Source organism: Pseudopipra pipra, chromosome 6, assembly GCF_036250125.1.
Source record: "Pseudopipra pipra isolate bDixPip1 chromosome 6, bDixPip1.hap1, whole genome shotgun sequence".
Lineage (NCBI taxonomy): Eukaryota > Metazoa > Chordata > Aves > Passeriformes > Pipridae > Pseudopipra > Pseudopipra pipra.
The window spans coordinates 39,845,334-39,867,735 of record NC_087554.1 but is presented as its reverse complement, the minus strand read 5'-3'; the positions used below and the strand labels follow the sequence as shown (position 1 = coordinate 39,867,735).

Below are 22,402 nucleotides of genomic sequence, written 5' to 3'. Positions count from 1 at the left end.
CATTTTTGTACATCACTTATGTGGTCCATTTCACCCTCCTCCAGCATACATAATCCCAGTAATGTTAAAGGCCTAGAATCATTAAGGTCAGAAAAGATTTCCAAGGTCATTGAGTCCAACCTTTGACTAAACACCACCATGCCAAATAAACTCTTTCTTGAACAATTCCAGGGATGGTGACTCCACCACCTCCCCGGGCAGCCCATTCCAATGCTTAACCACCCTTTCAGTGAAAAAATTCTTCTATGTTCAACCTGAACCTCCCCTGGCGCAGCTTAAGCCATTGCCTCTGTTGTGTTGCTAGTTGCCTGAGAGAAGAGGCTTGCTCTTTAGACTTACTCTTTAGACCCTTCACCAGCTCCATTGCCCTTCTCTGGACACTCCAACACCTCAATGTCTTTCTTGTAGTGAAGGGCCCAGAACTGAACACAGTACTCAAGGTATGGCCTCACCAGTGCCGAGTACAGAGGGACAATCACTTCCCTGGTGTGCTGGTTTAAAGGTAAACCGGCAGAAGAAATTAACCCAAAAGAGATTATTAGTCAGAGCTACAATTTAATAAAAATAATACAATAAATACAATTATACAGACGAACAATTGGTTTTAGCCCACAAAACCCCAGATATATAACCTGGCACCTTGGGGCATGAACAGAATGGTGTTCATTGGCCCCTGTGCTGAGCCCCACATGGTCCCCTGAGTCCAAAAGTAAAAGGAGAGGAAAAACCTGTTGGTGCAAGTGATGGTCTCAGGCTGGTTGAGAGTGGTGGTCGCAGTCTGGTTGAGGTTCTGGTCCTCCTCTGGATCCCACGAGTGGTACCAGAAGTCCACTCTGGGTCAGGTGTGCTCTGGGCAGCTGCTGCAAATGGTCTGTTGTTAACAGTTCCTGGGAAATGACATGGAAGGTGTAGAATACACAGTTTGGGTTACATCCACACACTGATGAACTGGTCTCAGGTGTTCTAACTAGGACACCTGGTCCTGCTGGTTATACTATTTTTGATAGTGGGCCATTGATAGGATGCCACTGACCCTCAGGTTGACAGACTTATAGTTCCCCAGACCCTCCTTCCAGTCCTTCTTGTAGATGTACGTCACATTGGCCAACCTCCAGTCATCTAGTACCTCCCTGGTTAACTGGGACTGATGATAAATGATGGATTGGCTTGGAGAGCTCCTCCACCAGCTCCTTTAGCACCGTCAGGTAAATCCCATTGGGCCTCATAGACTTGAGTGTGTCCGAGTGGAACAGGACATCAGTAACTACTTCCTCCTGGATACCATGGCATCTGCTCTGCTCCCAGTCCCTGTTTACCAGCTCGGGGGGACCAGTTCAGCTGAGGATAACTGGTCTTTCTGTTGAAGATGAAGGGAAAGGCAGCATTAAGTACCTCAGCCTTTTCTTCATCCTTGGTTACAATGGTCCCCTCCGCATCCAATAAAGGATGCAAATTTTCCTTGGCCCTCTTTTTGTTGTTAATGTATTTATAAAAACACTTTCAGTTATCTTTCACAGCAGTGGCTGTTCTAACCACTCAGATTGAGTTCTAGCTGAGCTTTCGCCTCTCTAATTTTTACTTTATGTGACCTAACAACATTCTTGTATTCTTTCTGAGTTGCCTATCCCTTCTTCCAAAGGTTATAAACTCTTTTTTGTCCCTGTATTTCAGCAAAGCTCCCTGTTCATCCGGGCTGGTGGTCTTCCCTGCCAATTCACCTGTCAGCACATAGGGATGGTCTGCCCCTGCACCCTTTAGATTTCCTTTTTAAAGTATGTCCAGCCTTCCTGGACCCTTTTGTTTTTAAGGGCTATTTCCCAAAGGATTCTCTGAACCAGTGTGCTGGACAGACTGAAGTCCCCCCTCCAGAAGTCCAAGGCAGAAGTTTTGTTGACCCCCTTCCGTACTTCATTGAGGATTGAAAAGCCTTATCATTTCATTGTCGCTACCCAGGATAGCCTACAACCACCACATCTACCACCAGCCCTTCTCTGTTCAGAAACAGCAGGTCTGTAGGGGCACTGCCAACATTTAAGAGGATGTCCCAGCATCACTACCCACCCCCCCCCCTCCACTCAGTAGTGGAAATCCTATTGACATCAATCAATGCACAAATACCATTTGTTTCTGAAGTCACACAGGAGTAAGAAAAGCAATTCTCTTAGGACAATGTGAACCCCTAACTTGGCAATAAATAAAACCCACCCAGATTTGGGTTACACAATATTAGTTCTGTATAGAAGGTTTCCCCATCGAGGAACTCTTGCACTGAACACAACTGAAACCCATTGCAGGATCATATATCACAAGGTTCAGAGGAAATTTTGTGAACCTTTCCCACACATTTCCAATCTATACATATTAAAATTCCAGTCAGTTAGGAATTGCACTGCTTAATTACCCAGCACAGGTTTACCATTGTTCTAGTGTACAGCTATTCCACGCTATCAACAATAGCAAGCTTACTGTGCTGTAAACTAGCTGGGAAAGAGAGATTGACCATGTTATGTCCTGCTCTACAGAGATTGCAAAGCATTCAAGGCTGCCAAAGCACTTACCTGAGCTGCCTCTCTTCTGCTCTTTAAGGTGCATGCTATAAAGGAAATGCTAAAATCCCTGTAGCTAACCAAGAACTGAAAGGTTAGCTTTGTTTCCACTGCAAGAACTCAAGACAGACTTTAATCCCAGCTTCAATATGTAAAATTCACAGGTAAAATGAGACATTCCATCTCCTTATTTATGCTTACCTGAAAGCTGATCTTAGTGATCTTTCCAGGTTTTGTCAGAGTCCAATAGCCTGTGTTTCACACTTCACCTCAGTTATTAAGGGCTTCCAGTTACAAAATAAAAAGGATAATAGTGTACAGCACTATAAATTTGGCATTAATTATTTGAGGAAAATATCTAAGAGCATCACTTTTAAGCTAAGAACATTTGTCTCCCTCTAGGAACACTTCACATTGCTGTTTAGCACCCTGTGTGAGAGATGTAATAAAACATTGGAGCTTGTGTTACTGTGCAGTTCTGCAGTGTGTGCATGATTGGTTTTGTTGCTTCAGGCTCCTCTGAATAGGGAGCGATTCATCTCTAGGAGGCTAATTTCTTACAGTTGAGTGCAGGATTTTAATAAATAAACCCAAAAGTGAAGTGCCCTTTTGAACAGCCCTCATATCAGCAGGTAATATCAGTAATTTAGGAAACTCAAACCATTCGCCATTCCATCCAATGTATTGTGATCTGTACTGGATTATTTATTTATTTTTAATACATTATAAGTTATCTCTTTTGTTGTAATTAAGATCTTACAATACCACTGAGAAATTTTAACCCCAGAATGCTGAAGATGAATTATTTGAAGGACAAGTAGTTAAAATACTGAATAAAAATACATTTTTGATTGACCAGTTTACAAATCATTTGCACCGGTGAGAACAAAGAACGTGTTTTCTACAGTAACAGATGCTGAGCCATCCTCTCCTGAATGAAGACCTGGAGAAAGAGCTTTGAAGAGGTAAAAAAAAGTCTACAGAAAGATTCCCTTACAGATAACTTTTTCCCTTCCCCCATAAAAGCAACTGTTTCCCCTAACCCTTCCAGTTGAAGACTTACTGAGTACTCCAGGCTTCTGTAGCAGTAGAGATCTCTCTTCATTCATACTATAGCATGAAGCCATATAATCCTCTCACAATTCCTTGCTATCTCAAAGTATGGCAAAAAGTGTATGAAACTATCCCCAGCCCTGTGAGTTGCTAAGGATCCAGGCAACCTGTCCAAAAGTGTTGGGCTACACGTTACCTTTGCTGCCAGAATTGCCCTAACCCAGACAAGATGCTCCTGTGGCTAGGAATAGGATTTGATGACCTGTCAGATAATCTATCCCACCCGAGAGCAGTGAGACCCAACTCAAGTGGTCTCTAGGAGCCAAGTTTTCTTGACATTGCTTCCTAGGATATATGAATTTGATTTCTTCTGACTTCAAGTCCTATCTGATGGGGGCGAAGTGAGACTATGTACTGTAGAAAGTCTAATGACTGAGAAATAAGAAAAAAGAAAGCACAACTACAAAACAACTACCTCTGTAGATCTTGTAGTGAAACTGCCTTGTCATGGGCAAAACACTTAAAATTAACAATGAAAAGAATAGGCATTGTTTGAAGCTATTATTTGGAAATCATCTAAATTTTTAAAGGTTAATTACTGTAATTTACCCATCTTGATTATTAAAAAGGGTTCTACATGAACAATAAACATAAGAGTTCAATCTGTTTTATTTCCACAGTTGATTCATCCACATCTGATTAGCTTTTTTATGACCATCTAATTGATTTATAGAATTCTGTCCAGTACAGATGGGCTACTGTTCATGACTACTTTCATACCATTTATATTATTGTTGCTCTGATTTTTATTCAAGGCCAAACAGAGGGGAATATAAGAGCGTGATGTTCACCTAAACATAACAATGACATTAAATTTCTATTTGGCTCTGAGACAAGAATAGATTTGTGGAGACAATCTACTATGAATACAAATAAGTTGTTTATACATAAATATAATAAAATTTCTTACTTAATTATGACCCAGTTTACAGGTTCTACAATATGCTCTGTTATGCAGTTTTGTAGCAACAGCCAGGATAAATCAATTGTCACAAACTCATTTGGCTCAAAACTCGAATTATACACCTACTAACACCTGTGAGAGAATAAAAGCTATGCCTCCGTAGCCTGTTCTATGATAATTCTAGTAAGTCTATAATACGTAGTCTTTTATGCACATGTACATGCATATGCTACATTATTTTATACTCAATTTATACAGAATTTTGCATTTGGTGGAAACCATCACTCCCCTTTGAGTTGTCAAGACCAATGGAGTCTGGCTAGATGCTTCTTAGAAAAGACACATAGCACAAGCAAGTCTTTACCAAGCACTGGTCTGCAAACCTAGCTCTTGCTCTCTTTTATTTCTGAGTTTTCTGGGTATATGAGGAGTAGTTTGAAGAACCTGCATTGTAGTTGTCTTTATACAGAAGAATTGTTGTCAACACCAGACCCTGAATCATCCAAATCATCCAAAGAATGAAGTGCCATCAATTACGTAGTGCTCCAGCCTCTGCTTTATGTAGCTGGAGCTTCGTGAATGTAACTTGTATGTATATTAGCAAGAAAGCAAGATGTCAGCAGTTATTACAGTAATGAGAGGTACAATTTCATGCCAGCAATTCTGTACACATCGTACTATAGACATTTGCTTAAGTGTGCCAACTGTTTTGCTTGACCACCTTGCAGGGGATTAATTTTGTGATCAGTCGCAGGAGCCACCACTAATAAATCTGAAGAAAACTAACAAGGAATTTCACTAACCAGACACTTCTCAGGCCAAGAAGGTGTGTAGTATCAAACAAGCTCAAATCCTGAACAATAGCCTTTGCACAAAACTCATGAAAGAAAAAAAATATATGGATTGTTGCCTTCATGTACACATTAATTTTTCAGAATTTTTTGCCACCAAGTGTAGCATCGTAAAATGGGATAGGAGGGCAGAAAGAGCCTTCTGTTTAATACAGACTAAACTACCGTTGTGGGAAAGCAGCCTGTTCAGATTACACAGCTGAGCAGATTGTACTGCTTGTAACTTCAGCTGCAGGGCACAACATCACACTTGCTGAATTATTGTAATGGGTTTGTTACCCTCCCTGGGAGGGAAGAGGAACTAGATAGATCACCTGATTCATATTGTGCCAATAAGGTATTCCATACCATGTTACGTCAGCTCAGGTATAAAAGAGACGAGAAGGAAGCAAGGGCTTTCTCTTCCGGGTAGCTGCGCAGAATAGTCGGGCCGTTTCTTCAGAGGAGAAGAGCGTTCTCGTGGGGAAGGAGTCTTTATTGTTAGTTCTTCTCTGTGTGTATAGTTTTTACAATTTGTTTTCCTCTCTATGTAAATATTAAACTGCCTTTCTTAGCAGGTTCGGTTTCGCGGTTTTTCTTTTCCTTTTTCCTCTTTCCTCCTCCCCTCTCCTCAGAGGGGAGGCTGGATGCAGGCCCAGTGGATACCTGGCATTCAGCCAAGGTAAACAATAAAAATTATCTACCACAGTTTAACATGACACAGTACAGGAATTCTCCAGTGCAGTGGAAAACCTTCACTGACATTGCAATGGCTTATGATAAAAACATTTCTTACGTTGTGGGGATGAGAAACATTGTCCTCTCACACTCACAATTCTTCATTAATACATGTTGCAAACAGCAAAGGAGGAAAAACACTGCAAAATGGAGAGCATTTAAAAATCAGTATGTTAAAAGTTGATAATGCTAATTGCAACATGGAGAAACAGTTTTGATATACCCTCCAGCACAGGTTGAGGGAAGCATCAGTTCTGAACTCACACTTACAGGGAGTGCTTCATCTCTGCTTTGCTTTTACAATACCACGTATCAAGTAACAAACTGTTCTGGCCTGTGAATTCCAGTTTAATACAGAACATGTGTATATGGACTTGTATTTTAGCTGTGCCAAAGTGCTTCACTGAGTGCCTCTAACAAGTCCAACAAGCAGCAAAGAGGAAAAATAGATATAGCAAAGGTGAAAAGCTATTTCAAATGCAATTTGAAACAAGACAGAGGGTCAACAGGAGATAAAGTAAGGTTGTTCCAGGTGTTGGAGCCGCAGAAAAGACACTTACCCGGCACAGATAGCTGTACAGGTAGAGAAGAGACCAGGATGACACAAGATGTGCCAAAGGAGAATGCCAGAGATTGACCTTGCAGGATGCTACACAGAAGGGTTGTTAGCACAGAGGAGATGAAAACAAAGAAGCAGGAGTCTGACAGGAGAGGAAGGAACAAATTTTGGTTACATGACACTGACAGGCTGCTGCTGCTGCAGGTTGCACAGACACCAAGAAGTCTAAGGGTTATCAGGTCATTAAATGCATAGAGAAGAGCTGTTTCTGTGCAGAAGAAAACCAGACTATTAGTCCCTCAGAATGTCTCAGATAAAGGTGTTTCTGACTCCTAGCAACACAGAGCTCCATGATTCTGCCTGCAATGACTACAGGCTTCAGGAACCAATTTTCTCTCAAGTAATATCAATGTTGCAGCTTATAATGAGGGTTCAGGGCTCTTGTAGGATTAACTGAGAAAGAAATCAGCTTCAGAATCTAGTTTTTTATGGAGATTGTTATATATTGTCATTTTTGTAACTCCACAGATTTTATTACTTACAAAATATTTGTTATATCTTTTCACTTTGTCAGTCATTCAAAGACTGCTGTGTGGCAACAGCGAATGTTGCCTGTTTGCGTCCTTCTGAGGGAAAAAAAATTTACCATAGCAAGATTTAGAAAAAGAGGTTTAGCAGGTACTAATCATCAAGAACGTGGCATACCTTCATGGCAAGAAAGAAACCCTGCCTTCCTGCTCACCCTATCCTAGAATGTTCCCTGTGACTCCAGCTGCTTTGTATTTATTTTAGTCACTCCCATTCTTGACAAGCACTTGCAAGCACTGCTCCCTTTCTCACCTGCTCTCCCTTGCTCGGATAACTGCCTTCATCCTCCCTTTTTCTGCCATGTTTTTGGTGATCTTCTTATTATTGGAACATAAGAAAAATCCCACTGGCATAAAGGAAGTCCTTGGACTTCAGCAGTGGGTCTATATAGAGGTGACATGCTAGTCTCTGTTTCAAAGCAACACACTCTGGCTTCATGTGGGGTTCTACAGCTGAACAAAAGTCAGCAAAGGTCTGAAATACAAGCAGGCAGAAACACTGAAAAGCAAAGAATTCAATTAGACTAAATACAAACTTCTGTGTTCAGGGAGAAAAGATGGTTGCAATTCTCTGTTGAGATTTAGCAGTGCTTTCCACATCCACAAGTTACTGGTGAAGCTTTGTGCAAACCATTTGATTTTTCCATGCTTTATCCATCAATTCCCTGTAAGTAAATGGGCATCATAAAGACTGTCTTTCAAGGTTGCTGTCATGATAGATCAAGAAATATTAGGGATTTGTCTGGATCCTGCACTTAAAATGATGTTTTCACATAATGTATCTGGGACAAGAATAAGCAGACTTTTTAATACAATCTTTTTTTAGTAATCCTACAGAATAGATGCCTGAATTATACTGTAATCTGCTGCTGCAAGACTTTAGGTAAGCTGGTGCTGCAGCTGAATCCAAACAAACACAGTTTTACAGCTGCTGGAACCAAAGAAGTGCAGGCAGAGCTATGCTGCAGGCAGTTTCACCATAAAATGTTGTCACGAGTTCCTTGAACCATCAGTGCACTCTGCTTTCTGTTGCAGGTCACTGCCTGTCACAGGCTTCTTTTCCTTCTTGGCTCTGCTCCTGGGCTAATCCTACCACTTGGCATCACTGTTTGCTCACTGCCCTTCATCCAGGTGAGTCCAAAAGCGGGAGCCAGACTTCAAATGGGAAATCCTCTCAAGCAGCATAGCAAAACTTTTGTTTTGATTTGAACCATTCAGTGTGGCTGCTCAAGAATTTATAGTTATTCTGTTCCCTTTTTTCCCTCAGGAAAATCAGTAAAAAAATAAAAAAAAACCTCATTCCCCAAGGAAGACATAATTTCTGAAAGCATTTTTTTAAAGGAAAATGAACTACTATGCCAGTATCTCATCTTAATACTTTGATGTCTCAAAGAAAGAAATAAATACAAAACCCAGAAACATATACTGTTTCTATCTGTACTTGTTTCACTGAAATAGTGTTTTCAAACTGAAAGTGATGAAGGAGTGTGGGAAATATTGAAAAGTAATGAATCAATTTCAATTAATTTTAATTCCAGTATAAGAGGAAGTAATGCCACTTGTTGAAAACAAAGCAATCATTTCTGACAGCTAAATTTGCAAGAGACTTAATGCTGTCTGGAGGGAGGTAAAGCTGGATGCTTCCCTGCTTCTACCTCCCCATTACTTGACTTTCAGTGCTGTTTGATATGTTCTAGTGAAGTTTCTCTGTATCCTGTGACTCTTATTTTTCTTCTCTTAAATCAGCACTCCCACACAAACAGAATTTTTTTTTCCCAGTTTTAACTTGGAACTTGGATTTTAGTATGGAAAAATGTATGTATCTGTTTTATAAAAATACTTTTCTTAATGAAAGACATCTTGATTTAAAATAGTTGTTAGAGAAATTTGGAATGATAGTATTGCTAGAATAAAATTAAAAATAAAGATAAGAGTGGAAAGATCATCGAGTCTCTCTTTTGTGTCATTTTACTGTGGTTTTTTACAAGCTAACCATTCTGGTCTGTGTGTACTTTGTGGTTGAAATAAGCCAAAATCCTCTTACAGTGCTTATTCATCATTTAGCACCCAATAATCATTTTGACTGGTTGTTGCCTAAACATTTTACTAACTGGTTTCCCTTGAAGTCCATGAGGGTTATGGATTTTACATGGCTTTATTAAAAAGTTGAAAAATTTTGCTTCTGTACTACAGAGAAAGGCAGAAGCCTCCTCCTTTGGAAGAACACCATGAGGACTCACAGCCCTCCATGAAGGTTTGCAAGGAAAACACCCTAGTGGATGTTTTCCCTCGAAGGGGAGACTCGCAATGAAGAAGTTTGCCCAAGTATTTTCAGGTTGTCAACAGCAGGTCTTGGCTTTCACCCTTTCATTCATTTATAAACTGGTTTCTCCACATACAGTGGGCTCAGGTAAACCATGAAACAAACATCCGGATGACAAACAGCACTGAACATTGGCTTCATTCATTAACCTATTTAACATTGAATTTTTCCATTGCTGACTTCAGGCTTTTGAACTGAAGAGCAAAAATTCACTGCTCAACATAGCTGCTACCTTACTAACATAGGCAAGACTGTGTCTTTACCTACAGGTTTTTTTCTTCTAGACTGTGCTGTTGCCTTTGGCAGCAGTAGGGCTTGAGAGACACATGTTTCCTTGTGCCTGTGCTGGAATTGTTATCAGCAGTGATCCAATATAATTTTAAACTTTTATAAACAATTCTTCATGTAGATGTTTTAAAATTAAAATGCATTATTCTTTTATTTATATCTGCATCATAGCTTTTCATAAGACAGTTTGAAGCAAGTCACATTTTCCACCAAAAATTTAATGCAGAAAGTAAGATATTAACAGGGTCTAATTTCAATCTAACAGGTTAACAAGGGTCTAGTATCAAACCTTCATCCCACACACTAGAGCTATTACAAATACAGTTCTTATCCACATCTCAGCAGGGGTCAGAAAGCCTGGACTTGGATGAGCATTGGAAAATCTCCAAGGTAATCTCCAAGCGGGAGGTCCTGGAATTTTTGAACTTGTCAGAAGATGTCAAAAAATTTAAAAAACAGACAAAAACCAAAACCAAAACTGAAACTAAAAAACCACTGTGTGTACTCCATTTAAAATACACAGTAGCAGAAGAGGATTAGACATGGCAATTTAAAAATTAGAAGATAAATTCATTTACTATTCTTCAACAGTTAGACACCATTATAGATAGCTCTGCTTTTTCTACAAGATGTGTTTTACACACTTATTCATACACATGAAGGAAAAAGCTTGATCTGTGCTTCTACACCCATTATTTGTGAGAGTAATTCCTTGCAGCACAGTGAAGGCAGCTGTAAGGGCTGCTTGCATCATTAAAGAACCACAGGACCGGGCCTATCTTTTGTTATGGATGTTGAGACTGAGATCACTGTAATAAGAAACCTTCACAACTTTTAAAATACAGAGAAACAAGTATTTCAACTTAGATTTCACCCCTGAAGTCTGTCATTACCAGTTAGCTAACAGTTCCCTCTGAAGAGGGCCCACAATGCAAAAGTATATTTTCAGAGTTTCAAGAGGCTGTCAATGTCACCCAGTCTTCCAGGCAAATTCATTAGGCCAGAATTAAATACTTACTGTGGAGGAAAATATAGGAAGAGAAACTTCAGCCTTTGTCACCCATACTTTTGTTAACCTAGACTTTGCCAGATTTGCCGCATGTCACAACCGGTGCTCGCCGGGGCCATTGAGTCACCAAGAATGCATTCGCTTTGTGAAGTAGTTTCCGCTTGCATGTGACAAAGCAGCTAGCTGGCTAGTCAGCCCCAGTCAGTGTCTATTTATGGCAAAATGTCAAAAAAGAATGTCCTGCATTTGTGGCTCAACAATAACGAACATGGCTAAATCTGAAAATGAACAAAGGGAAGTGAACAGCTTTTTAAATCCTGAAGAACATTCGATTCTTGGTGTCCTTTTTGTCCCGATTGTTTGGGCTGAAGGCTATGAAAGGGCCACCTGTTGGGCTGCCATTTTGGGATTGTGCTAAATGCAGGGATTGCATGAAAGAACTCTTTCCAAAACAACCTGGTATTATTATTCATTTATTTTATAGTAAATCTGCATTCAGAACCTGCAGGAAAGTGTAAGGCTTTTTTTCTAAGTGAAATTTAAAGCTGTAAGTTCTCTGTAAACACACTTACTGTGGATGCATGATTTTATAGTGACAATCATGATTTTTTAAAAGGAGCTCAATTAAGCCTTTGATACAGCAATAAGTTCCTCTGTAATAGAAAACTAACCATTTGAAGTAATAAATACAAGATGAAGGAGTGATTAAGTTATAAAGGACTGAGTATCTCTGAGGATGAAATTAGCAAGGACTACTTGCACAAAATGTAACTTAAATATTTATTTTGCTTCTGGCAGGAACTTGAAAATTTTAGTGAAGGCAATTATTTTTATTATCTATGAGAATGTTCTTGAGTGTAATTTGTTTTTGCTTAAAAGACTGCATTGAATTGTGCTAAAATCTTACTGAATTTTGAAAAAGTTTATTGTAAACCAGTATAAACATTTCATTTAAAAATATGAAAGATGTATTCATTTACTATGGATTTTTCTTTTTATATTTTGTACAGTCAAGTGATAATGATTAGTTACACAATAAAATCAGGAGAAATGTTGCCTAAATTAAAAAAAAGAAGAGTCATTTGTGTTTTATAAACATCAAATCATCCAACTTTAAGTTTTGAAGTTGAGACATTCACGCATGGAAACTTCCACCTGATTCCAATAAATACACCCATTAATGTATTAACACAGCATTGTATTAACTTTCTATGGTTCTTGAATAACCTCTATTTAGAGGCAATGCTAATAACATATAGAATAGCAAGGAACAAATGTGTTTTCCAAAGAGGTTTTCTTTATGCAACCATGATGAATTCTAAGTTATTTATATAGTCTCCCTGTATTTACATATCTCCCTTAATTTTTCTTAAATATAGATGCCTATGTGATACAGGTATTTTATTTACCAGTATGAGCAATGAGCTCTCTCTATGTGTATCTGAACTTACATGCTCACCTCATGCTACACAACACACATATCCAAAAACTTTATATGAATTTTATCTGACTTTATGATTAGAGATGGGTTACACAATTAATTGGAGGGATAGTAGATAGGGATGTCTACATGAATAGCTGGATGTACTTCCAGCTGCTTTCACCTGTTTCAATCACAAAAGTTAAAGCTAAAACTCAAGTGGTAAACCTCTTGGGTTTTGCTTATTTTTCATCCTCAGAAAAGTGAAGGTAGTTATACATCTGAAAACAAGCCATAAATACATTAGTGTAGGTAAAAGAGTGCTTATTTCCTAGAAACATCCTGTATGTCTTATAGTAGCAGAAACTGAGCTTAATGTATCACAACCACTACTTCTGAAAGTTAAAATGTGATTTTAAATATACTGCAATGGGTTAAAGTGACTCCTAGAAAATATTAATTTTGTTGGTCAAACAAAACTACTAGTCAAGCAGATTTTTACATGTGGATAGAACTATATTTCTTACATTAAAAAGAATTAGATTTTCTCTGACTATCGGTTCAGAGGGGGAAAAGGTGAAGTGGAACAGTGTACAATGCACAAGTATAAATTAATGTCTTGGTTTATTGTTCACCGTACCATAAAGAGTATGTACTACACACAGCTATTCTATTAGGGAATTATGGAAACTGAAGCTAGCAAGCAAAAATGACTTATGTCTGAATAAAAATATGTATCTTTGGGAGAGATACAATATGTTTGGAACCCTGAGGGTTAATGAGAGGTAAGCTGGTGAAGGGGGGAGGTGAGATAAGGGAAATAACAGAAGCTGAATAGATGAAAGAAGTGATTCAGTGGAGAAGCATTGTTGATCACAGCTAGGTGTCAGAAACAAACTAGAAAAATGGGAACTGCTTTAACATTGGCAGGAAAATAATATTTTAAAAAAGAACTTATGCCACATACTAAAAAGTAGAAGAAAATAAGAAATAATAAAAAGCTTTCAGGCTTTCTTTGGTGTGCATCAATGAAAAATAGTGCAAGCAAGTAAGCAAGAAAGAACTGAAATGGAATCCCTTCCAAAGGTATCTTGGGGAGAGGGGCTCATTGTCCCATTCTTTTCATGTCAAGAATTTAATTTCGCATTCTCTTTGTCTGTCTTGAGATATACTTGCAGATATTCTACAGTGGGTACTTTTTCGTTCTTTTTATCTACTTAGGTAGTCTACACTGGCAGAGAGAGCACCAGAATGGGAGAAATCTAGCTGTGAATTAAATCATCTGGCTGTCCATTGCCAATGTGATTCTTGAATAAAGTTTGAACTGTACTCAAATGCAGAGTGGCATCCTCTTTCCCAAATACTAGAGAGAACTGCAGTTCTTCAATTTCCCTAATTTTCTGTTCCCATTTTTAACATCTGTTTTTACAGGGAAATTATATCTATCTGTAGCATCCAGATTTCGTTATGCTTCTGCTACACAGGATGCAGATGTACCTTACAGAACTCGATCATCTATTTACCTATATTTCACTTCAAGCATCTTGAAAAAAAAGGTACCAACTTATATTGTTCCTCTGGAAAGACATACCCTAAAATGTTATTAACAGAACATTAAAAACCCAAAAATGCTATTTGCTTTTTAGTGCTAGGGACATTCCGGTTCCTATGTACACATACTGTTTACACCCATCCCCCATGAATTCCTAAGACAGTTTCTCTTATATTAAGCTTCCCTTTGGTGCCCATAGCAACACCATCTAGTACTGAAATGTTCCTGCAGGGTTTGCAGGAGTCCTTTCAAAACAAGATGCTGATTCTGCAGTTATGGCACACCCAGCTACTTACATCAGATTCATAGTCTGAGCCCCCGGTAGCACGCAGAAGGTTATTCATCTGACCACTGACTGTCCTCATCATCGTTAGGGATGAAACACCTTGTGTATGTTTTGGTTTGAGTTTTCTTCCTACCAAAACCAACTTGGGTATTTTGCAGTTTACTTAACTGTTTGAAGAAATGGAAGAAGGTGGTGGGGTTTGCAATTTGAGATTCTGCTGTTTTATTTTAATTTCTCTATCTCCAAATGCATTGATGGGCAAATTAACCTTTGCCCTCTTGTAGGCAGCTTGGGAGCCACCATTGATCTTGAGTGCAATGGTGTGAAGGCAGAAAAGTTACGTTTGGTTAAAAACCAAACTGGGAGAAATTTATGGGAAGTCCCAATGGCTGTCTCCCACAGCTCAGGAACTTTTACCAGAGCTTGTTGTACTGGGAGACCAGAACCCTCAGGGTACCTGGTAGGGGTGAGAGACACCCACACCGAGCTGGAGCCACAGAAGCACGTGTTCAGGCAAAAGGGAAAGGCCCATGCCATTGCCACTGCCCCTGTCTACCTGTGTACATTGGGATTGAGGAAGCTGTAAAACAGCTATGTGAGCCTGTTGCCTCCGTGTCTCGTCACTGCATTCTGGAGATGCCAGCAGGTCTCCAGTGGAGTGGAAAAGGCTGAGGAGGTGCCCCAAAGGCATGCTCAGAGCCTCTTAGCACCCTATTCCAGATCTTCAGGCTGAAAAAAAATGATGTTTCTTCCAACCACCAGGGCCATGCCCATTGTCAGTACCAGCCATTTACATGATTTTGGCTCTACAAGGAAGGAAAGGATGAGGGTAGTGACAATATACATTTTGTTCATTCATTTTCAGTACAGTATTTCATTTAAATTCCGTGCTGAGCCATTCTGCATGCTAGAAAATGTACCCTAGGATATTTTTAAAGCTATAAAAGTTCAGTAAATGGAGACTTCCCCGCAGGACTCAGCTATTAAATTTTTGCTGGAAAGTGGGAGCCATGTCCATTAAAAAATCTAATCACATCTTTGTACTACTAAAGTATGCTTGAATTCAGATGTTAATCGTGTAAATATTTGCTAGTTATACATCATGTAGAACAAATGCCACAATTTGGCAGAGTCAAATAACCCCTTATCTCTGAAGTTATCTTGAGAACATGGAAATATTTGGGACATGTGTTCAGAGTGAAGGCAGAACATTTGCCACAGTGAGGCAAAAATAATCCCTTCCCTTGCCATCATTTAGAAAGAGAAAAGTTCACCTGGAGTGCAGCTGCACAGACTGTGTGCTGTGCACCGTGGTGCAGGCTGAGCTCTGCTCCCTGCTCTGAGCACAGTGTGCCTGGCCAGGTGCAGCCCCTGCCTGGGGACCATGCCAGCAGCACTCCGAGAAGGAGATGGATGTTGCTGGTGTATATAATATAAACATAATATTTGGGGGTTTGTACAAAAGGTGGGCAAGGGTTCATAAGAGCCCCCTGAGAGATGCCTTATGTGGTGGTGGCAAGGAGTCAGATGCAGGTGTGCAGCAGGCTCTGCTCTGAACAGAAAAACAAGGCCTGGTAAAAAGGAGAGCTTGAAACTCCTTTGGAAAAGATGGGCCACAAATCACCCTCCTCTGTGTTGGCTTTAGCAGAGTAATTCCAGAGCAGGAATACAGCTATACCAATGGTGCCTGTGGGTGCAGCATGCACACATTTCTTCCTTGCAACCTTCACATATACTGTGAAAAATATGTAATTCTGAATAACTAAGAATTTAATTCCAAATTTAATTCTGAACTTACTGTTTGTTAAAAAAAATAAGAAGTTTTTTGTAAATCAAATATCCTTTTCAACTTGCAAGGAGATGTGAATGATTTCTAACATTACTATTGGACAATCGCATTTTTATCTGATGTCATTCTTCTTACCCAGCATTAAATTCCCCATTATCAACAATTAACTCTTTATATGGTCATTGCTGTGCTGACTTGAGAAAGATCAAATCCCAGGAAATTTCTTTTGTTTCAAGACTGCCCACCTGCTGAGCATATCTAGCCCATAGGACAGTTTCTTGCACCCTTCTGGTAATATAGCTTGAGCAGAGGAAAACAAAATTGGGGGTAGTATCATGTTTGTTGCAGGAATGGAGGGTTATAGCAGGGAGGGAAGGATGAATTTGCAGCCCAGCTTAGATCTGGCAGGATTTATTTGACAATTTATCAACAAGTGCTCCATTACCATATCTATACTAGACAGGCTCAGAACACTGGGCTGGAGTTAGAAGTGGCATCCAAACCTACCAAGCTGGTTGATCCCAACTGGCACAGACAGGACTAGATAGGAGATCTAGAAGATACAGAACAAGAATCTGGACCAGTGCATTTTTTCATGAACACAAGAGCTAGAAATATGATTTTTACAATGGATTTATGCTGAATCTTAGATTTTCATCCTGGGTTTGTTTATTTTTTTAATACTCTCTATCTTATTATTAGGGAGTATTTCTTTTTTGCAAAGGAATCCTGATGCTACAAAAACTTTCCAGGATAAAAAACCACACCTGTTTTTGTTGTGAAGTGTTTCAAGTAGAAACTGCAATCTGTAAGAATTGTTTATCCTCCATCTCTTAAGAAAATTTTTCTTGTGAAGTTCCATTAATCCTGTAAAGTTAAAAAAATATCCAGTTCATAACAAACCACATCTTCCTTGTATTTGTTATTTAGGATTCAGAAAGGTCCAAGATGTGGGCCCCAATTCATCATTGCATTAATTTTGGTTTATGTTTGCATAAAGCTGTTGGTTTTGGATTAATTTAAGTTAGTATAAAAATTTTTAAGACACATGCTGCCCCTTTCTGAAGGTATAGAAAGTTCCTGGAAAAACTCATAATGAAATTTTTCTCAAGATAGTTTCTAATGATAATAATAAATCACATCAAAGCTGTCTGTATGCATGTGAGGCAATTCATATTTTATTAAAAAAAAAAAAAAAGAAGATAAGAAAAATTACCAAATGCAAGAATTACTGTGTAACTTGGGTCTGTCAGGTTGCTCTCACTGCTAAATCTTGTCCCAGTTCTTAATCCAAACTGGTAATCTGTGTTTCTTGCAATGGTGATCCTAGAATCCCTTCTGAAAAACTGTTTTGCTACCTGTAGGTGCTACTGAGAGGAAGTCTGGGCCTGTGCCCAGCTATCGTTAGCTTTAAAAAATTCTCTTTCCTGATAGTCAGAATCAATATTTACCAAGTCAAGCAATGCCATTCCTCATCTGAACACTCTGTATGCTTGTCCCCAGTTATAACCCATCCCTTTGTTATCATTTTGCTCCTCTGAACAGTTTCTTTTCTTACAATTATGAAAAATCAAAATTGTTGATAGTAGAAGTTATTCTTTAATAAGTAAAGCAGTAATCAGATATCTGATACACAAGCTTGAAGAATGAAGCATAGTTAATTTAAGAGGAATTATGGGTTTCATCCCTTGAAACTATAAAAGCCATGCAGATTAGTTGCTTTTAATCCCATTTAACTAAAGCTCCCCATTTCATTCTCCTAATCTTTCCTCATAAAAAAATCCTTCCAACTTCTCAGTCATGTTTTCTATCCTCCTTGGAATTTCTCTCTATTAGTCTACATATTTTGAGCATAAAGAGAGGCCCGGGGTGATTGCCGGATTCTAGGAGGGACTCAGTCACCATTGTGCTAAATCCGTAATTAAAAAGGGTTAAAGTTAATATATTTAAGCTACAACAGCGAAACCACTTGATCACACATGACAACAGAAGTATTTATAATTATAGTGATTGTCTTACCTCTCAAATGGTCAGACTTAGAGTGTTTAATCTGCACAGATTTCTTCTCTATAATGAAGATTTTAAGGACATTTCCAAGACAGTGCAAATTTCACTTGAATTGTAGAAAGAGAATTATTTTTAAAGGGTTTAAAAACTCTTATGCCCTGGTGATTTTGGTCTGCAAATAACAACCTCTTATCCACCTTCACTTTAACACTGATCTTTCTATCTCGGTGTAGCAGGACCCGTACCTTCCAGCAGTACTCTCCGTGTGCAGCCAAAGAGCAGGCAGGACGATGCACAGTAGCAACAACAGCTGCAAATAACATTTTCAAGACCTTTTTTTGCACTTTTACTGAAATGCTTAAATAACACAGTGGAGATGAGGAAAACCCACATGTTCAATCCATCAAGCATTAACTGAATGCAAATAGAATTCTCCTGTTTAAATTCATTATTTAAATGTTCCCCAAACTATGCTAAAAAAAACTAGCTACATACAGGAACTCCAAAGCAAAGGTGTATCTGAGACACCAGATACAACCATAATCTGTTTGGTTTGTTACTTTTCTGACCTATTACCAAAGCTGATAATAATTTTAAATTCAACAACATCCATGCCACAGATGGGCATGAATACACTGCCTTGGAGCCCCTCTCATGCATTGGGACCCCAACAGAGTAATGACAGTTCCCACCTTACAAAAGGTCTCTGATCTGAAAGGCTTCCCCCTGGCATAAATTCTCAGTACTTTGTATGGTCAGATGTAACAGGCATAGAGGTCAGGAAGTTTAAGGTTCGGGGTTTTTTCTTTTTCTCTCCAACCAGTGCTGCAACAGAATTAATCCAAACCAGTTAACTTGTGAAAATAAATTGTGTTCTCTCCAAAGACTAATTTAGTGCTACAAAGTATATATGCATGTGTACCTTACCCCCCCCAGACACACCTGCACAATTACACACACACACACACACACACACACACATACACACACATTTACATGAGGAGATTAACTGCATCTAAAAATTAATTACTTATCTGTATGCACACACGTGTTATTAAGATTCAGGAAGATTATGCATAGATTTAGCTACAGGTTCTCCTTAGGTTTCTAAAAATTTGACTCTAAGTATGATCCTGATGCTTTTCATCCCTCTGCTCTTTACCTACAGACCATGAGCATGTGATGTTCGTTTGTATACAGTATAGACAGGGGTCAGGGGAAGATGTATATAAACACATCTATTTATTTATCTGTATATGACCATCATACATTATTTATAAAATGAGTTTATTGCATATACAAACAATAATTATTCTAAACATGCAATTATATATCCATATTTGTATGTCTATATAGATTTTTTTGTCCTTAATGGAAAACTTGAACTGCAAGCAGCCATGTCAGAACTCAGATGGTTAACATTCACTTCTTGCTGTTTTATTGCATATTACTGTGCGCTCCTGAGCAGCAGGAGCAGATTCAGGCAATTACAATCAAGTCAGGGCACACGCCGTGGCTGAGCAACACGATCATGATGAGGATACTGATGAGGCACTTATCGAAAACCCCACATCATCCACACTCATCAGCCACAACATGTCACCCCAAATGAGGCATCAGCTGCCTTCAAATGGCTCATTGCACACTGTTTACAGCTTTCTTTGGACCCACTTTTGATTTTGCGGTCAGGACTTAGTTCAAACAGCAGCTGACTGGCACTGGCAAACCCCAGGATTCAGCAGAGCTGACTTCCCAGGAGTCAGGAGTGTTTTGACACGGGGCCTGACCAACGGAGAGGAAAGGTCCCAGTTGAGCCCCCCCAAACGTCAGCCCCTCTGAGAGCGGGAGGATGAGTTATTTTAGAAGAGTTTGAAATCAGGAGAGGAGGGGCAGCACGAGAGAGGGGAAAAGCAAACAAATAAACAAACAGTCCCACAGCACTTTCTGGTATTTTTTATTCCCTACCTCCACCTTAACAAGCAGCCAACAAAAGGAAATATGGCAGAAACACTTTGGACCAGAGCCCTGTCATTTCTGGAACTTCTTGAGTCACTTTGAAGGTGTAAAAGGGTCCTTAAAGTGCAGGCACAAGTCATTGGTTCTTTATTCAAAACTGTCTTTGTGTGGGACTCGCACTAAGCTGCACAGAAAACTTTTCCTGAGCTGCAAACCTTTCCCCATTACTTACTGCAATTCATCGAGACCTTCCTTTTTTAGTTATTTCTCCATAAAGCAAGCAAGAAAGAATGAGCAAGGAAGGATGAGAGCACATGAACGGTTCCTGGGTATCAGCCCTCTGCCTGAGTGAGGGTCAGGGATGACACAAAAAGGAACAACTCCAAAACAGAGAGACGGACTCCCTCCAGCACAGCTGATGGGCACTCAAAAAAGGGATTTAGAGACTCACCGGAATAGCAAAGACTATGTCCAGGCTCTTGCCTAAATCAAATGGAGCGAGAGCTCTGAGCCAGAGATTGGTTGCTCCCCCAGAGCATAACCCTGGGCTGAACTGGAGCTGAGATGCTTTCTCCTGCCACCACTGCCTAGAAACAGATATTTCCGTAGCACAGATTAGAACTAATTTGTTTTGACAAATAGAGATTTTTTTCTGATGAGAAAGTGCTGTGTCATGCAGTCCCTGACACTCTGCCAAAGAGAGGTGAAAGGACCTTAGGTTGAATAGAAATCTAGTCCGTGAACTTAAGATGTTAGCTAGTGAAAACATATACTAATCAATTATTGTCAGTTCATATCTGTTTATGCGAGAGACTCGAGAAAATTAAACTATTTTACTTTATTCCTCTTCCTTTTTTTATGTCATAATATCTCATTAATTTACTATATTCATTTAAAGTGATGACAAAGATCAAAATCTCTAGATAATTACCAATATACCAATTAAAAATCTTATTTTACAAATAGATAAGTTTATTAACTGAAAGATTAAATTATTCACCTAATCTTCCAGGTCATTTTAGGTCTGTAAAGTAAATAATTAGACAATAATATTCCGATTTTTCAATTAAGGTGTAAGAATATATATTTGTAGTTACCTTTATGGTTACTGTCTGCACTGTCTACCTCAATAGTTCTCAAATTCTAGAAGGCAGCACACTCCCTCTGGATACTAAATTGTAACAGCATGTTGCATCATGAAAACATTTGAAGGGAAAAAAAAGGATCCGTGAGGGTTTTCCTACATTGGTACATATATTTGAGGACTTTTTTTCTTGCTGCCTCCAATTCTACCCTCTGTTGCACAATGCTTTTTCTCTTAGGGGCAATTCTTCCTGCTGCTTACAAAGATTTTATTTACTGTTAAATATAGGAAAAATATTTCCAAAAAGGCAGAAAAGGTGGTCCCAGGAGAGATGGAGAATAATCTGTACAATCCGTTTATTAGTCTTATTTACTGAAACCATTCCCCTTCCCTTTCCCCCCCACCCCCCGGGTTAGCAAATGTCTTATACAAGTCCTAAATCTATTAATATCTTCAGAAAAGCTTTAACTTATTCTTAGGACTCCTATCATGCTGTCTTCTCTGTGGTGCTCAGCAACATGAGGAGGAGGAGGAGGAGGAGGTAAGGAGTGTGCATGCGTTAAGGTTGCACAGCATAAAATCCCTGAAAACTGCTTGACCGAAATAAAATTGAGCTGCTCGGCACAGCGCTGCAAAGACACGAAACTCTGTGAATGATGCTAGATAAGAACTGAAGCACCGGTGGTAAAGCATCCTAATTACAAACCTGTGGTGCAGGCAGAATAATGGACAGAGTGGCAGCTCTTGTAGCTTTGTAAAAAGGAGTGGAAGTTTGCATTTTTGTGGCTGTATCTTGAATTGAAGGGGGGATGGGGGGAGGGGTGAGAGAGACTGTGTGTGTGTGTAAAGAACTGTTTTTGGGTCATCATCTTACGCTCTTTGTGATGCACATTCTAATTTAGGCAAAAGGGATGCATCTTTCAAATGCAGATCATGTTTGCATTAGAAGAGCAATGAGAACACTTGTCACTTTCAGAACATTTATGTGCTAGAAGTACTGTTAGCAGAAGAGCAGTTTAGATAAATTCAAGACTTTTTTTTGCTGATCACAAACATTAAGCTTCACACCTGAAACCCTCAACCCCCTGCTGTGCTCTAATCCTAGCACCATTCACCCTTAGAGACTCAAAGTGCTGTGCCACTGCTCTCAAACATTTGATTGCCCTTACTTTGAATGCCACCACCTGCAAAAATGCCTTTTTATTCCCTTTGAGCCTCTTGAGAAGGAAGTAAAAATGATAATTCATGACAAACATTAATTAATTGTTTACAAGATGATCTTTTCTTTTTCTAACTTCTGTTCAGCAGACATGTTGAGCTGCAAGACTCCGCGCTTGATGCCAGAGCTTGTCAAGAGGTCTGCATTGTTGTTTATCACTCAGGCATAGGATAGACTGCAGGTCATTGTTTC

At 39.2% G+C, this 22,402-nt stretch overlaps 1 protein-coding gene and 2 long non-coding RNA genes across 10 annotated transcripts in view; 2 read left to right on the top strand and 1 right to left on the bottom strand.

The window, feature by feature from the left end:
• Positions 1–13,866, top strand: part of MBIP (MAP3K12 binding inhibitory protein 1) — a 129,708-nt gene extending 115,842 nt beyond the window's left edge. For 4 of the 8 annotated variants that reach the window (XM_064658635.1, XM_064658639.1, XM_064658638.1 and 1 more), the window contains one exon: positions 8,313–9,222. In XM_064658635.1, the coding sequence (XP_064514705.1) occupies positions 8,313–8,486 (174 nt within the window). In that variant the 3' untranslated portion in view covers positions 8,487–9,222. Of the gene's footprint in view, positions 1–8,312; positions 9,223–13,538; positions 13,599–13,748 lie in introns of those variants that run through there. The other 4 variants (XM_064658631.1, XM_064658630.1, XM_064658636.1 and 1 more) reach the window with 4 other exon arrangements.
• Positions 1,042–20,505, bottom strand: LOC135416018 (uncharacterized). Its single transcript, XR_010431395.1, has 3 exons — positions 20,359–20,505; positions 16,712–18,776; positions 1,042–2,830 (listed from the first exon to the last, which is right to left on the bottom strand). It is a non-coding gene; the product is annotated as an uncharacterized LOC135416018 (long non-coding RNA).
• LOC135416020 (uncharacterized) lies at positions 2,814–5,970 on the top strand. Its single transcript, XR_010431396.1, has 2 exons — positions 2,814–3,511; positions 5,292–5,970. It is a non-coding gene; the product is annotated as an uncharacterized LOC135416020 (long non-coding RNA).
• Positions 20,506–22,402: the final 1,897 nt, after the last annotated feature.